The 13,265-nt window shown below is 37.6% G+C and overlaps 1 protein-coding gene across 1 annotated transcript in view; it reads left to right on the forward strand.

The window, feature by feature from the left end:
• PLEKHA7 (pleckstrin homology domain containing, family A member 7) overlaps window positions 1–13,265 on the forward strand; it is an 83,169-nt gene extending 69,904 nt beyond the window's left edge. The window contains exons 12-21 of the mRNA XM_010142239.1: window positions 3,298–3,366; window positions 3,535–3,615; window positions 4,884–5,033; window positions 5,558–5,659; window positions 9,111–9,219; window positions 10,317–10,555; window positions 10,980–11,168; window positions 11,443–11,560; window positions 12,369–12,448; window positions 12,865–13,265. Of these exons, the coding sequence (XP_010140541.1) occupies window positions 3,298–3,366; window positions 3,535–3,615; window positions 4,884–5,033; window positions 5,558–5,659; window positions 9,111–9,219; window positions 10,317–10,555; window positions 10,980–11,168; window positions 11,443–11,560; window positions 12,369–12,448; window positions 12,865–13,074 (1,347 nt within the window). The 3' untranslated portion in view covers window positions 13,075–13,265. The remainder of the gene's footprint in view (window positions 1–3,297; window positions 3,367–3,534; window positions 3,616–4,883; window positions 5,034–5,557; window positions 5,660–9,110; window positions 9,220–10,316; window positions 10,556–10,979; window positions 11,169–11,442; window positions 11,561–12,368; window positions 12,449–12,864) is intronic.

The raw sequence follows: 13,265 nt of genomic DNA on the forward strand, positions 1-13,265 counted from the left end.
CTTTAGGCCTTGTTCTTGGTTTGTTCCTGGTGTTGCCAAATGTAACTGCATCCCAAGCTGTCAGCTGACTGTTACAACAATTTCAATTTAAAAGGTCCTACAATTTCTGAAATTAATAATAAACACAGTGTTTTGTCCGTTATAAAGCACAACCATTTTCACAGTTAAAAGTGGCCACAGTTTTCCCCAAAATTATTGCAATAATGACTCTTCTTTTTTAACTCATGATGAAGTAGAGGTATGTGGAGCATGAAAGCCAGGGTGTATCTGTATGCTGTAGCATAGCCTTGCCTCGTCTGAAAACAGATTTCCACAGCCAGGCTTCCACAGTTGTTTTTATCTCTGAGGTGCATAGACCCCATATTAGAAGAGCAGAAAGGAAGAGAAAAGGAAAGAAAAACTGAATTTCCCCTGCAAGTTTCTAAGGGGACTTTGCAAATAAGCTGACGTGAGTGGTGAAGCAGGCTTCTCTTTTCGTGGCTATGAAATCAAGTTCAAGGGATGGGCAGCCTCACTTCAGAACACTGTACAAACATTCGTGAGAAGGTTATAAAAACATGGATGAGGAAGTATAGGAGAGTTTGTATCACTAAGCATAGATTGTGCAATCAGGCAAGCAAATCTGGGGCCCTCTCAGTGGTTCGGAGTACTCCTGCTTCATTCTCCTGCTATCATACTGCCGTAGCTGAAGCTGTTTAGTTTCTGCTGCAGGTGAAGAGGTTGCTAGTGCAAGCCAATGTCATATAGGTACACACCTGCTAGTGTGTAGCGGGTATTTGTTATGGGAGGAAGGGTGGATGTGATTGAAAAGACCTTTTTGACGGAGGTTTTCACTGGGTTGTTCCAATTACCAATACAGAGCTTGTTCTGCAGGCGTTACTACCCATTGCATGGCAGAAAATGTCTTGCCGTAATTCCCAGCGCTCTTGAAACAGCCCTGGGACCAGTCTGAGCAAATCCGATTTTCCGGTCTGTGTTTGTATGTGTGTTTTGTAAAAGTGAAAGAAGTCTTACAATTGGATGAGCAGTCTGTCCCTGTAAGAGAGGGAGATACCCGGCTTAGCTTCTGTAACAGCAGATTATCTAGACTCAAGGATCGGTGTGACGTAAGAGCGTGTGATTACCACTGCTCATGGAGCGCGTGGAGTTGTAGGGTTTGGGGGGGTTAATTTTTACATCTGTAACAAGCTATTACTAAACTTTTGTTTGAAACAGATAGAAAATAATGGACCTCTGATCAACATGATATACAAAGTGCTAAAGAACTCAGCACAAGGGTTACTATCCAGTATACATGTAAGACTGCTTGCATCTGAAATGTGCTCATCCCATTGCTTTTTAAAACAGCCGTCGATGTTTACGTATTTGGGCTTTCACAGGTGTCTTATGGAAAACAGTAACGCTTTCTGTAAGATTTTCTTTTTCCTTGCCTTTTCTTCTTCTTCTTTTGTTTTTCCCCCCCTTTTGAAGTCCATATGCGAAATTATGGCTGACCTCAGTGTTTGGTTTCGTTTTATCATGTTTTGAAAATGATTGCGTCAAATAGTAGCTCCTGTGTGTAATTTGAAAGTGTGAAAGCATGCTTAATCTTCATTACGTTCTCATGTTCACTGCTTGATAATTACCGAATTCTTTACAGTTCTGATTATGTAATTCAAAATATCCCCCAAAATCTGTAGGCTCTGCTTTTTATGTTAATTCCATTGCTTTGAAAAAAGCTTTTGCATTCTTAACTTGCAGGTAATTAAATATGTAAAATTATTACTTTAATGTGCTAATATTTATGCTTATATTTAACTATTTGTTACTATTATACATAGGATGTAGCATTTAAATAATTCCAGTCATACTTTTGAAAGAAAGAAATTTTCTTATATAAAACACTTCGTTGTTGAACATGAAAATATCTGAAAATTGAAAGTTTTGAGAGGCAGTAAATGCTTTTGATTTTGGTGATGAGGAAGTAATATTTCACCACATGATAATTCTTTGAGGAGTCTGCCATCGGAGAAGACAGTAAACGCAAATGACGACCGTAATTTTCTGCCTTAACCCTACTTTGTGATTTGAAAATACCATGCATAGATGGCTAGTTTCTTATAACATGCTAGATGAGAAATAGAATCAAAGTTTTTTATGTACACTCACAGGAAAGTTTAATTACTTTAAGAAAGCCGGCATGATCTGGTGGGTGCCCGTTAGGTTAATAAGTAAACTGTGCAGCTTCAAGTCTGGAGGTTGCCAGTCTGTCAGGAAAAAAGCAAACCACTCTTCTACCCCACCAAAAAAGCCAACAACTTTGCTCTTATGTGAAAAGCTCTGTTTTTATATTATTAAAGACAATATTTAGGTGAATTTTTCTTCATACACTCTAGACTATATATGAATAGTAATATGCTGTATAAGACCACTATGTCTCTTAACATCAGGTGTGTTTTTGGTAAGATACTATTTGCTTGAAATAATCTTTAAAAGTGTTCTAATCCTGTAATGTCAAGTCATTAGATTTTAAGGCTTTTAAAAACTGTATGATTAATGAGCTGTATTATATTGCCATTTTCTTGACCTCACAGTAAATGGGGTTTTGGGAATGACACAAAAAAGGTCCCAGTAAACAGTGGAAATAATAAATGTTTCTACAGAGATAGACATACTTTCACGCTGTGAAGGCTGGAAGTATATCAGTATAGTTTCTGTACTGATTTAAAACCATGTTTTGTGAGAAGATCATCTTCTCACACAGAAACTGAATATGAAACTAATGATTTGTGGAATGAGAGATACAGTATACTATAAACATTTCAAAATAGATGAATTACATTTCATTTCACTATAGCACTTTTATAGTGGTCTTTAATGAAATTCACCCTGTACTATGGAAGAGACTATCCTTTGTTGAATGAAATAGTTGACAGAAAGTTCTATTTTTAGTCGTTCGTTAGTGCTATTATTCTTGCAACCACACATTTCAAGCCCTTTGGCTTCAAGAAAACTATTCAAGCGGAACTATTAAAATTACTGGGTTTTGCAGGAGCAGGAGCTTTGTAACTATAGACAGGTGGGATTAAGCTGTTTTGTACAAAATTTTAGGCTACTGTAGGAGTCAGTAAATAGTCTTAAAATAACCTTAAATGGCCTTTCTGATATCATTTTTTTAAAAAATAAAGACTTGTATCCCAAATGTTATTCCCCTTTGTTAATAACCATAAATATTTAACAAAACTTTTCGTTGCTGAAGCATAATTAGGTTTTAGTTTGCAACAAATTTCTCAGATCTTTAAAACCTGTTCCTCTTAGGTGACAGGGCGCGACACGTTAAAAGAACGGAGTTCAAAACCTGTCAGGATTGCAGAAAGTGATATTGATGTGAGTATCAAACACCACCTCAGAACCTCTTGTGTCGTTTAGTTTGCTTATGTTGTCCAGTTAGGTGTTCACATTGTTACGTTCTATGGAGGAAAATATTGCTAGTGGAGACTTGATGGCTTGGTTTTAAAAATCTAACGTTATATATTTATGTGATTTCTTTTTCAGGTCAAGCTAAGCATTTTCTGTGAGCAGGACAGAATTCTGCAGGACTTGGAGGATAAAATAAGAGCTCTTAAGGAAAGTAAAGTAAGTGGATTAAAAAGGAATTTATAAAATAAAATAACAACTTGAATCATAAAATATGGAACAGAAGAAAATCCATGTTACTGGATGCATTGTAGTGGTTTTCCTTGGACATGTGTATAAACCTATATAAGGAAAATAATTGAGTTTTATATTAGGATTGAGTACTCTTGGAAAACATGGGTTTGAAAATAAATGTTTTAAAACCATATGCATTTAATTTTCTAGCTTTTATTACAAAGTGGAGTACGTACACTTTTGTGTGTAGTTTTGCCTTATGTCTTAACTTGTGTATGGTGGGAGTCATGTTGCATTTGCAGTTACTCCCACCTACACAAACATTGTTTGCGTAAACAGCAGTGTGATACCATATTGAGTTCCCACTGAAACTTACCTGGTGGTTTGTTGTTCATTTTGTTTTGTTAAAAAAAGCACAAATATAGGAGAGATAGGAGAGAGATTCACGTCTGTAGTAATCCGAGAAAGCTATGCTGGTTTATGTGTAGTACTGTGAATTTAGTTCTGAGGGTTATGGCTGAAATGCTGGAATGTATTCTGTGACAGCTTTGTAGTCGGAGCCCTCCTCCTCTCCTCTGTGCCCACTGAACTGGGAGTTCAAACAGTAAAAACAAAATGTTTTGTCTTTCCTTGGCTGTACGTATCTTTATCTGCTTCACTGCATGTGGTCTATAGCTGTCAATAAAGCAAGGTGGTTCAGGAAAAATTCTATTCTAAAATGAAAGTACTGTCCTGGTGGATGCTTCAGAAGAGCCGCTGTGCAAAACTGATTTGGTGTTATTTACTCCTGACTGAATGAAATGGGCAAACTTTGTGGTTTAGACAGTATTTTAATCCCTCACGTGGCTAATGCCATACAGCAGGGAATAAAATAAACAGCCAATGCTGGCCTGTAGTAGGGCTGTCACAGTTCTATACTGCTGAAGGGAATTCTTCTGAAACTGTAAATTACAGTTTTGTACAGACTGCAAATAGAAAAATTCTCCTCCCAGTGCTTTGTGTTTTTCACAATTTTGTCTGCTTAATGAAAAGATTTAATGGAAAATATGAGATATTTTTGGTTACAATAGTTAGTTAAGGCTCTTGCACTTTATCACTTACATCTTGGTCTTCACCACAGGAGGTCAATCCTAACCTCTGGTGGCTTAAAGGAAAGACTGGGTGCCTGGGAAACAACTTTTATATTCCTGCAAGGAGATTCATAAAATTCCGTGTAAGTGTGGTCAGCTTACTGCCATCTTCTTGTGTGTTAGGATCAGCTGGAGTCTGTTTTGGAGGTTTTACACAGGCAGATGGAACAGTACAAAGACCAACCACAACATGCAGAAAAAATTTCATACCAGCAGAGACTTTTGCAAGAGGATCTCATACACATTCGAGCTGAAATATCCAAAGTTTCAACGGTACGTGTGTTTGGTTGTTTCAAGAAAACTGTAACTAAAACTGTATTGTTCGTTGGATAGGGGAGTTAAGTCCTGTTCTGAACTGGTTTGGTTAAGGTACAGGATCCTAAAACAGAACAAAAAAAATTTAAACAATCTCTCCAGCTTTCCTTTTCAATGCCCCTTTGCCCCCACTCCCCAACACCCCCCGAAAAAGCTCAAAAAACTATTTCATACCTTTTCCATTTATGAATGGAGCTTAAATTGAAATCTTCAAGCTAGTTTTTTGAAAATGTAGAACTCCATGGTATTTTTACAGGGGAAAAGGAATCGAGACTGTCGATTCATGAATTAATAAAAGTCAAATTAACGTTGCATTTTTATTAGTAAAAATATTTCTCAGAATTGGCCATGAAAGAGAGTGTATTAAACCTGTAACAGTACAACACCATCTTAAAACCACTTTGGTTTCTCAATTAGAGAATGGATAGAGTGGTTTTGGAGTTCATCATAACGTTGTATTAGAGTATTCCCTCTGTTAACAGGAAATGGAAAATGCCTGGAATGAGTATCTGAAATTAGAAAAGGATGTGAGCCAGCTGAAAAAAGCCTTACTAGAACAGATGAATAGTTCCTTGATATCTCAGGTGAGTCCATTTCCAGACACTGATTTACTTATGAAATTATTTTTCTGAACTTGAAAGCTATTACCCATAAGAGCAATTTGGGGTGGCACCGTGTTCAGCTGTCATGTGGTTCAGTTTGCAAGGTACAGACGTGGTAGCAGCGTAGATGTGCAGTCTGTGTATCCTGCAGCCTGTGTAATAGTTTCTGCTAGGTTGTCTATGCAAATTTGTCATTATTTTATTATGTTTTTATTACATACTGACATCTTGACATTGATAACATATTTAATTTATAAGACTATGCAGGACTTCTTAGTCTTCCATTTATTTGATCTGATATTGTTGGCTGCTTTATCCGTATTTGAGAACATCAGTCACTAGCTTGTTATTGTCGTTACTTGTTCTTTGTCATGTTCTTCTGTTTATGGAAGATCTATCTCAGATTGTTTTGTGAAGTGGAATAAGTGTTGAACAGCCCTCAGTAACTGAAAAGCATCTCGGTTTTAAATCAATTATTCAGTTTCGAATCTTACAAAGAAGCTTTGTTTGAAGCTAAGTTACTCTGTTTGCTGAACTGGCTGTGGCATACCAGATTATTTCTACGTACCTGCTGACAACTAGTGATTTCATTCCTAGAACAAGGATTAATTACAGTCGGGATTATTTTTCTTGCATTTAAGCGGAACAGTTTTATTTAAAAGACAAAACACAAAGAACAAAGATAATGTATACATTTCGCTCAAATCTTACCCCGTTTTTCCAAATATCCTGGATCAGAAGAGCTCACAGTTTGATTTTAAAATTTATTTATTTGCAACAATTATCTGATCACATACAAATTGAAGTCTGTTTTCACTTATTAATAGATAAAACTTTTGTATCTAATAAAGAATCATAAAGCTTTTTTAGATTGCATCAATCTTCAAAGACCTTTTCCATTTAATTTTGCGGAGTGGGGGAGTGATTCAGTTTCTAGAGCCAGAATAGTAGTAATTAAGCTCAGCTGAGGAACATATTCCTCCAAAAAATCCCAAAGGTAATGTAGAATAAAATCATCCCTGTATGAAGTTATTTTGTTTAGCAAAGGGAAGTTACAGGTTTAAACGAAACGCACCAATTTCCGTTGCGTTGAGCGTGGTTAAGGCACAGGATGTGTGGCGTGTGATTTGGCAGTACGTGTAGAAGGGAATGCATTTTGCACAGAACAAATGCTAACTGAGTTTTATCATCATCTCGTATCACACACACGGTTATTTAAAAATGCACATCCACGCACACTAGCATACGTGTATGTATGTATGCACAGATACGTTTGTCTTTGGCTAAGGTTTGAAAACATGTTTCTGAATACCTATTCTGGCAATACTAAGGGGACCTGACTTTTTCAGAAAGTGCTGAATATTCTTGAAACTATATTCCTTCAAAGAAATCTCACTTGAAGAGTGATACTTTGAGCTTTTTTGATCTTTGCCCAAGGGTATGTTGACTCAGATTGTTTATCTAGTATTTTCCGATAGTACTAAATTAATACAGACTGTATTAAAAAAACCTGCAGTCTTCATGTAATGTTATTAAGAATTCAGTAAATTTGCAGGCTCAAGTTGCTGTAGGAAACAGCTGATGTTGTTTCTATATAGCGTTAATTAAGAGACTAAAACCTAAATGCTTCAAGCAGCTTGGTCAGGGTAAATCTTGCTTTTAAGCATGTACCTTAATTGTCTTTGGCTTAAGGGTTGGAGGGATCTGGGCATGCTAAAATGTCAGTGATAACTCTTTAGTTGGTAAGTGTTACTTTTCTGATTTTATAAATAATTCTAAATTATCTTTCTGTGTGAAGGAAGTTAGAGAAATCTATTTATCTCTCCAAGTTACCTTTTCATGCTTAAGTTTGTTTTTACCTTTTCGTAAGCAGCAATCTTGGCTTTTATAATTTAAAAATAAATTCGCCTATTTATCTTTCAGATGTAGTCCATTTTTGATTGAAAATATTCTCTGCACATCAATATTTAAGTAATGGGAAGAAATAGTATTATGAGATCTCCTGGCTTTTGTACAGTACTAATCAAACATTTTCTGAGTGGTTTCGGAAGCAGGATTTTTTGTACATGTGGATTTTCTTTAACCAGTTCTGAGCCTTGATGATTGTAAATCCATCATTTGGTTCCTTGTAATATGATTAATCTCAGAAAAATGAAATGAAACATGCAAATTTATAGTTTGTATCCTGACAACCTTTCAAGATAAGTCCCATCTATCGAGTGAGTTTACTGCAGGCAAATAACATTGTCCATCATTTAAATGTTGTGTTCTTGGCACCCTGTTTGCTGATCTGTAACCTGGCTGAACCTATTTCCAGATCTAAGACAAAACGTGGAAACAAATTTATATCACTTCCTTAGCTCTGTGAGTTGTGAGAGCTTCAACTAAAGCTTTTCTCTTTCAGCCTTGTAGTATTAATTAGCGGTTATTTTTGCAGCTCACGGCAACTGGTGGGTTTCTGGAGGTCTTGAGCAGTTTGTGAACAATTCTTGACTAAAATGGTTCACTGCCTTCTGCTTTCTTTAATAACACTATTTTCCTCTTGGTTTTACTAAGTTTGTCCTTAATGCCAACTTTTGAAAGCAGAATTACCAGATGTGGATTGCGTAGATGAGAATGGCTATGGTGATCGCAGTGAACGTCTGCCTCAAGTGGTGGCTTCAGTAGCCAAGGCCTCTGACTGCAAGATGCAGTCAAAGGCCGAGTCCAAACTGTAGACAAAGCTTCCCTTTCTTTCCTCCTGGAAAGCCTTGGTAAAGCAAATAGGATGCAAGATGAGACCGAGCCCTGGAACAGCAGTAATATATTATTTCAACCTATAATACATCATGTCCACTAAGCCTAGCAACACAAACAAAAGCAGAAATGGAATTTCTCAGCCCTTCTGAGTTAGCTTTGGTTTTGTATTTCATCCAATACATGCCACTAGGAAATAGAGCTGTATTCAGGGAGACTATCCTGATTTTTTTTTTTTTAATCTTAATGTATTTTCCCTAAACGTATTAAGATTAAGTTTTGTAAGGCTGCCTTAGCAGTCTTAGATGTGTTAGTTTAGGATTTAAGAACAATGTTCAAACGAAAAGATTCTGCAGGGTCATTTAATGTAGAACATCAAAGTGGGGCTTTGTAGGCTGAATAATATTGTAGGAAAAAAATGTAGAAGTGTTTCTTTCACCCAATCTTCTATAGGAAGTCTCCCAAGACTCAGAAAATGCTCTAATAAATTTTATGGGCAAGATATGTTGGTTTGTGTTGGTGGGACTTTTAAATTTATTTTTAAATAATTATTTAACTCATTTCTAGATTCCTAAGTTTTCATGTGAGTTCTGGAACATGACTTTGGTTTTGGTATCAAAGGAACGATAAGCCCATAATAAACTGAAAATGAGGTGTAATGGATTTTTCTTTTTTTTCCTTTTGCTACAAACATCAGGAGAAAACACAAATACAAAAAGACTTGTGGAGAATTGAGGATGTTACAGCTGGCTTGAGTGCAAATAAAACAAACTACAAAACAATTGTAGACTCTATCAAGAATCCAGGTAAGGAGAACATAATGAAAACATTAAAAAATACACAAATGCAGCTGAATCTTTGTGTCTGTGCAAATAATCTAGAAGTTTGTTGTATAGCAGAAAATCCAGTTAATTCTGCTCTTGGTTGCATCGGAAATCTGTGTTGATTGAGCACATTAACTTGGGGTTTCTTTGGTAGAGGTGTCTAAAAGGTTTTTTTGTTGTTTGTTTTCACATACTAATGGCACTTAAATGTAACAAGCCATAAAAAACAGAACAATAACAGCAGCAACAACAGTAATAATAATGGGCTAAGTTCCTCGAGCTGCAGAGGGGGGTTCTGTCACATGCCAGGCTGGCTCATACCAGCAGAGTACCTATTCTGCATTCTGTCCAGGAGCTCCTCTCTGTGTTCTCTGCTTGTTTTTTCCTGTTTTTCCCCTTGGATGCTGCCCAAATGCCCTTGCCGCTCTTGCTTTCCCCCTCCTTCTTCAGGTGTTTTGTGAGCAGAGCATCAACATCAGCCATGGAAAAGAGGAGGGAAAGTGTGTGTCTGCATTTCAATTGCTTTATTGTGTTTCAAAGAAAAGACCTAACTCACTGAGATAGCAAGGGACTGTTAATGCTCACTGTAAATTCACTTTCAATTTAAAGTACCTTTGCTTACCTTTTACATACTGAGATAAAACGGCTCTGAGATGGTGAGATCTTATTTTATTTAAGGTGTGGCTGTGAGTGCTTAGCTCTGTCTGGATCTATAGGCATCTTAAGGAATCTGTGGCGTGGGGCCACATACAGCCGGTGGACTGATTTCATATGACTCTCGGGTTGTTCCTTGCTTCCCTCCCACTGCCCTCTCCAAGGAATTTTACTGGATGATATTAAAGTGTGTGGTTTTATTTTTAACCTGAAAAGCTTGCTTGATTCTCATCAAGAAAATGTTTTCCACCCCTGCTGTTATCTAGTGATCAAACATTTTTATGTCCAAAACCACCCCTGTTTGTGTTCAAAGCAATGTGCAGAGTATTAGGGCTGTTTTAGGAAGTCTAGGGATGTTAGTTGTTATTCTTACAACATGACTGATGAGAGCCAACACCTAATGTGTTTGCATATTTCTCCCCTAGAGAGAAAAATAGTGCCTTCATTTTCTCAGTCTTCAGTGCCTTCCTTACCAGCTTCCCTCAGCACCGCGGAGAGCAAGCTCTCAGTTCCACAGAGCCCTCCACCCAGTCCGGTGCGGTCCTCTCTGGAGGTCAGGCTGTATCCACAGCCTTACTTCCAGGCCAGAGCGCAACACCAAGCACAACAGCTGAAAAAGATTGAGCCGCCTTTTCAGTCGCCAATGAAGCTCAAGCCAAAGGTTGTAAGTACCGTTCTTCTGAGCTGCATTCCCCACTGTTTCCGTCTACTTCCGGCAGAAAACAAAAGTTTCATGGTTACAAAGTGCACTCAGTGTGGAGGCACAACAGGGAGACCCTGCCGGTGTTTGTATTGAAACTGAGCAGTGGCAAGTGCAGAGAACGCTTGTGTACAACCTGGAGCTTTGTGTACAGTAACCACCTACTGGTTTAGAACATATCAATGCAGAACCTTCCTTGGTAATGGCTTTGTGGTTGTTTAGTTGTTTGTGTTCTTGGGCCTTGTTTGTTTTTTAAAGCCTCCAGTTCCTGATGTGAGCAGAGGAGAGCATTATAAAGCAGTCACAAGAAACTCATATAACGTAATGAACTTTCAGGCAGTTTATGCCAGAGACTGTTTACCGAATACCTGTGCTTTTCTGTTACCAGGAAGATGAAGCACCACCCAGACCTCCTCTCCCTCAGTTGTACAGTCCTGATGATCAGCCACCAGCCGTTCCACCTCTCCCGAGAGAAGCCACTGTCATCAGACACACATCAGTGCGGGGCCTGAAACGTCAGTCAGATGAGAGAAAGAGAGACAGAGAACTCGGACAGTATGTAAATGGAGATTATAGGGTGAGTGCTCCTACACCTCTACACCTGCACTTTAGAGATATCTGAACCCGTAATAAAAAGTATTATAGTCTGGAAAATGTATGGACCTTTAGGTCTTGTAACAGGGAGAGAGATAAAATGGCAGAGAGATAGTAACAGAGAGCGAGCTCTATGCCATATAGTAACAGTAGAGAGAGATTTAGTAATCCAAAACCAAAGCTTTAGGACTCATTTTAAGACTATTAAGGTTTGCCGTCTGTGATGCAACTTGAGCTGATGATATTTTTCTGTATAGGTGGAACTGCGTTCATACGTGAGTGAACCAGAACTAGCAACACTAGGTGGTGACCTCAGCCAACCTTCCAGTGGTTTAATAAGCTCTGGCAGTGGATACCAGACATTGCCTACCCGTGGTAAGGCAGGAATTTATGTAGTTGATTTTTAACAGTACTGTCTGTATGGGAGCTTTTCTTTACTAGGATTTTCTGGAGATGGTCTTTACCATCAGATCATTAGTTGTAGATTAAATGTACAATTCAGCGAAAGCCTAAAGGTTTTGTGCATTTTAATGGTGCTGTTACAGACAACCAGGCTTTTACAAAGCAACTTAATAAATAATGCTTGAAAAACCAATCATAGCAAACCATGAAATTAACTATTAGAATGTCTCCTATATTTAGAATTATGTTCCCATAATTTCTGTGTGATCTTTTACAAACTCAAGGGTTTTTTATACATTTGCCATTGAAATGAAAGCACTCAGACACTACATGTAACTTGACACTCCATACCCACCATGCTACAATCTTGTAACTGTTTCACAAATGAGGATAGAGAGGATATTTGGGAAAGAGATGTTAATTTCTTGTAATTTCTTTCCTTTCTAACTGTGAATGTTAAGGTTTGATTTTCTCTGTAGATGTGTTTATTTGTCCAGCATATGTACTGCTGTATAGCTGAGTTCACCCTGTACCTCTTTTAATGTAAGCTTCTAAATTATTGTAGGAATTCCTGAATTTTGATCAATAGTGACCGGAAACATGTTACTCATGAAATGAAATTTCGTGCCTCTTACGATTTTCTGAACTGTAAAATGTCAAACATGAGCTAAAATAGTAACCAGAACGTCATAGAAAAGCATGATAATTTAAAAAATACCTGACCCTTGTCTTCATTTTGTCTGTCATTTGGTTTTAAAGCGTTCTCTTCCTCCTTATAAAGGTTTATCTGGATCAACTCCCAGATTGCACCAATCATCTACCATTTCATCATATGCAACACTTCGAAGGGACAGATCCAAGGTAAGTTTTAAATGATCGTCTGAAGGCAAATGTCTGAACTGTTCAAAACAGTTAAGCCCAGAATGTATTTTGCATAGCAGAAAGTGGGATTGTAGTAGCATGGGAGAGGACCAACACGTGTGATCTAATAAATCTCCCCAGTTTCTCACTTCCTTAAATGAATCAGGAAGCAGACAGACCACTTACTGCATTTGAAATTGATTTATAAAACAAGGTTTAGAACCAAAAATCAGCACTACCAATAGAAAATACTGAGTCCAAGTATGCAAATTAATGCAAAAATAGTAAATGAAAATCATGTTAATTTACTAATAATGTAGGAGAAAGATTTTTGTTGTTTTGTTGGGGGTTTTTTTTATACGCCTTATAAAATATTAATTGCAACATGTGTTTTGTGTGCCTTGTGACTTCTGCAGGAGAGACCAAAGAGTGCCTTGGAACGTTTATACTCTGGAGACCACCAAAGAGGCAAGATGAGTGCAGAGGAACAACTGGAAAGAATGAAGCGACATCAGAAGGCACTAGTTCGTGAACGCAAGAGAACTCTTAGCCAAGGAGAGCGGCAGTCTGTTTCATCTCGGTCTTTCATCAGGCCCATTTCTGCAGACGTAGGCTCAGTATGTTAGATATGCCTTAAAAGGACTAAACTGAAAATACCTTTGGATTTTTTTTTCCTAGCAAGCACTTTCACTTGGGTGTGTGTGATGCTTCTAGTCTAATTAAATTAGTGTTATAAAGTATAAAATGAGTTCAGAGAGTGTGAGTAACAGATGATGGTTTTCTACTAGTAGTTACAGTGTATGTAGCGGGTTCAGCA

This window comes from Buceros rhinoceros, unplaced genomic scaffold (assembly GCF_000710305.1).
Source record: "Buceros rhinoceros silvestris isolate BGI_N320 unplaced genomic scaffold, ASM71030v1 scaffold2788, whole genome shotgun sequence".
NCBI classification, from domain to species: domain Eukaryota; kingdom Metazoa; phylum Chordata; class Aves; order Bucerotiformes; family Bucerotidae; genus Buceros; species Buceros rhinoceros.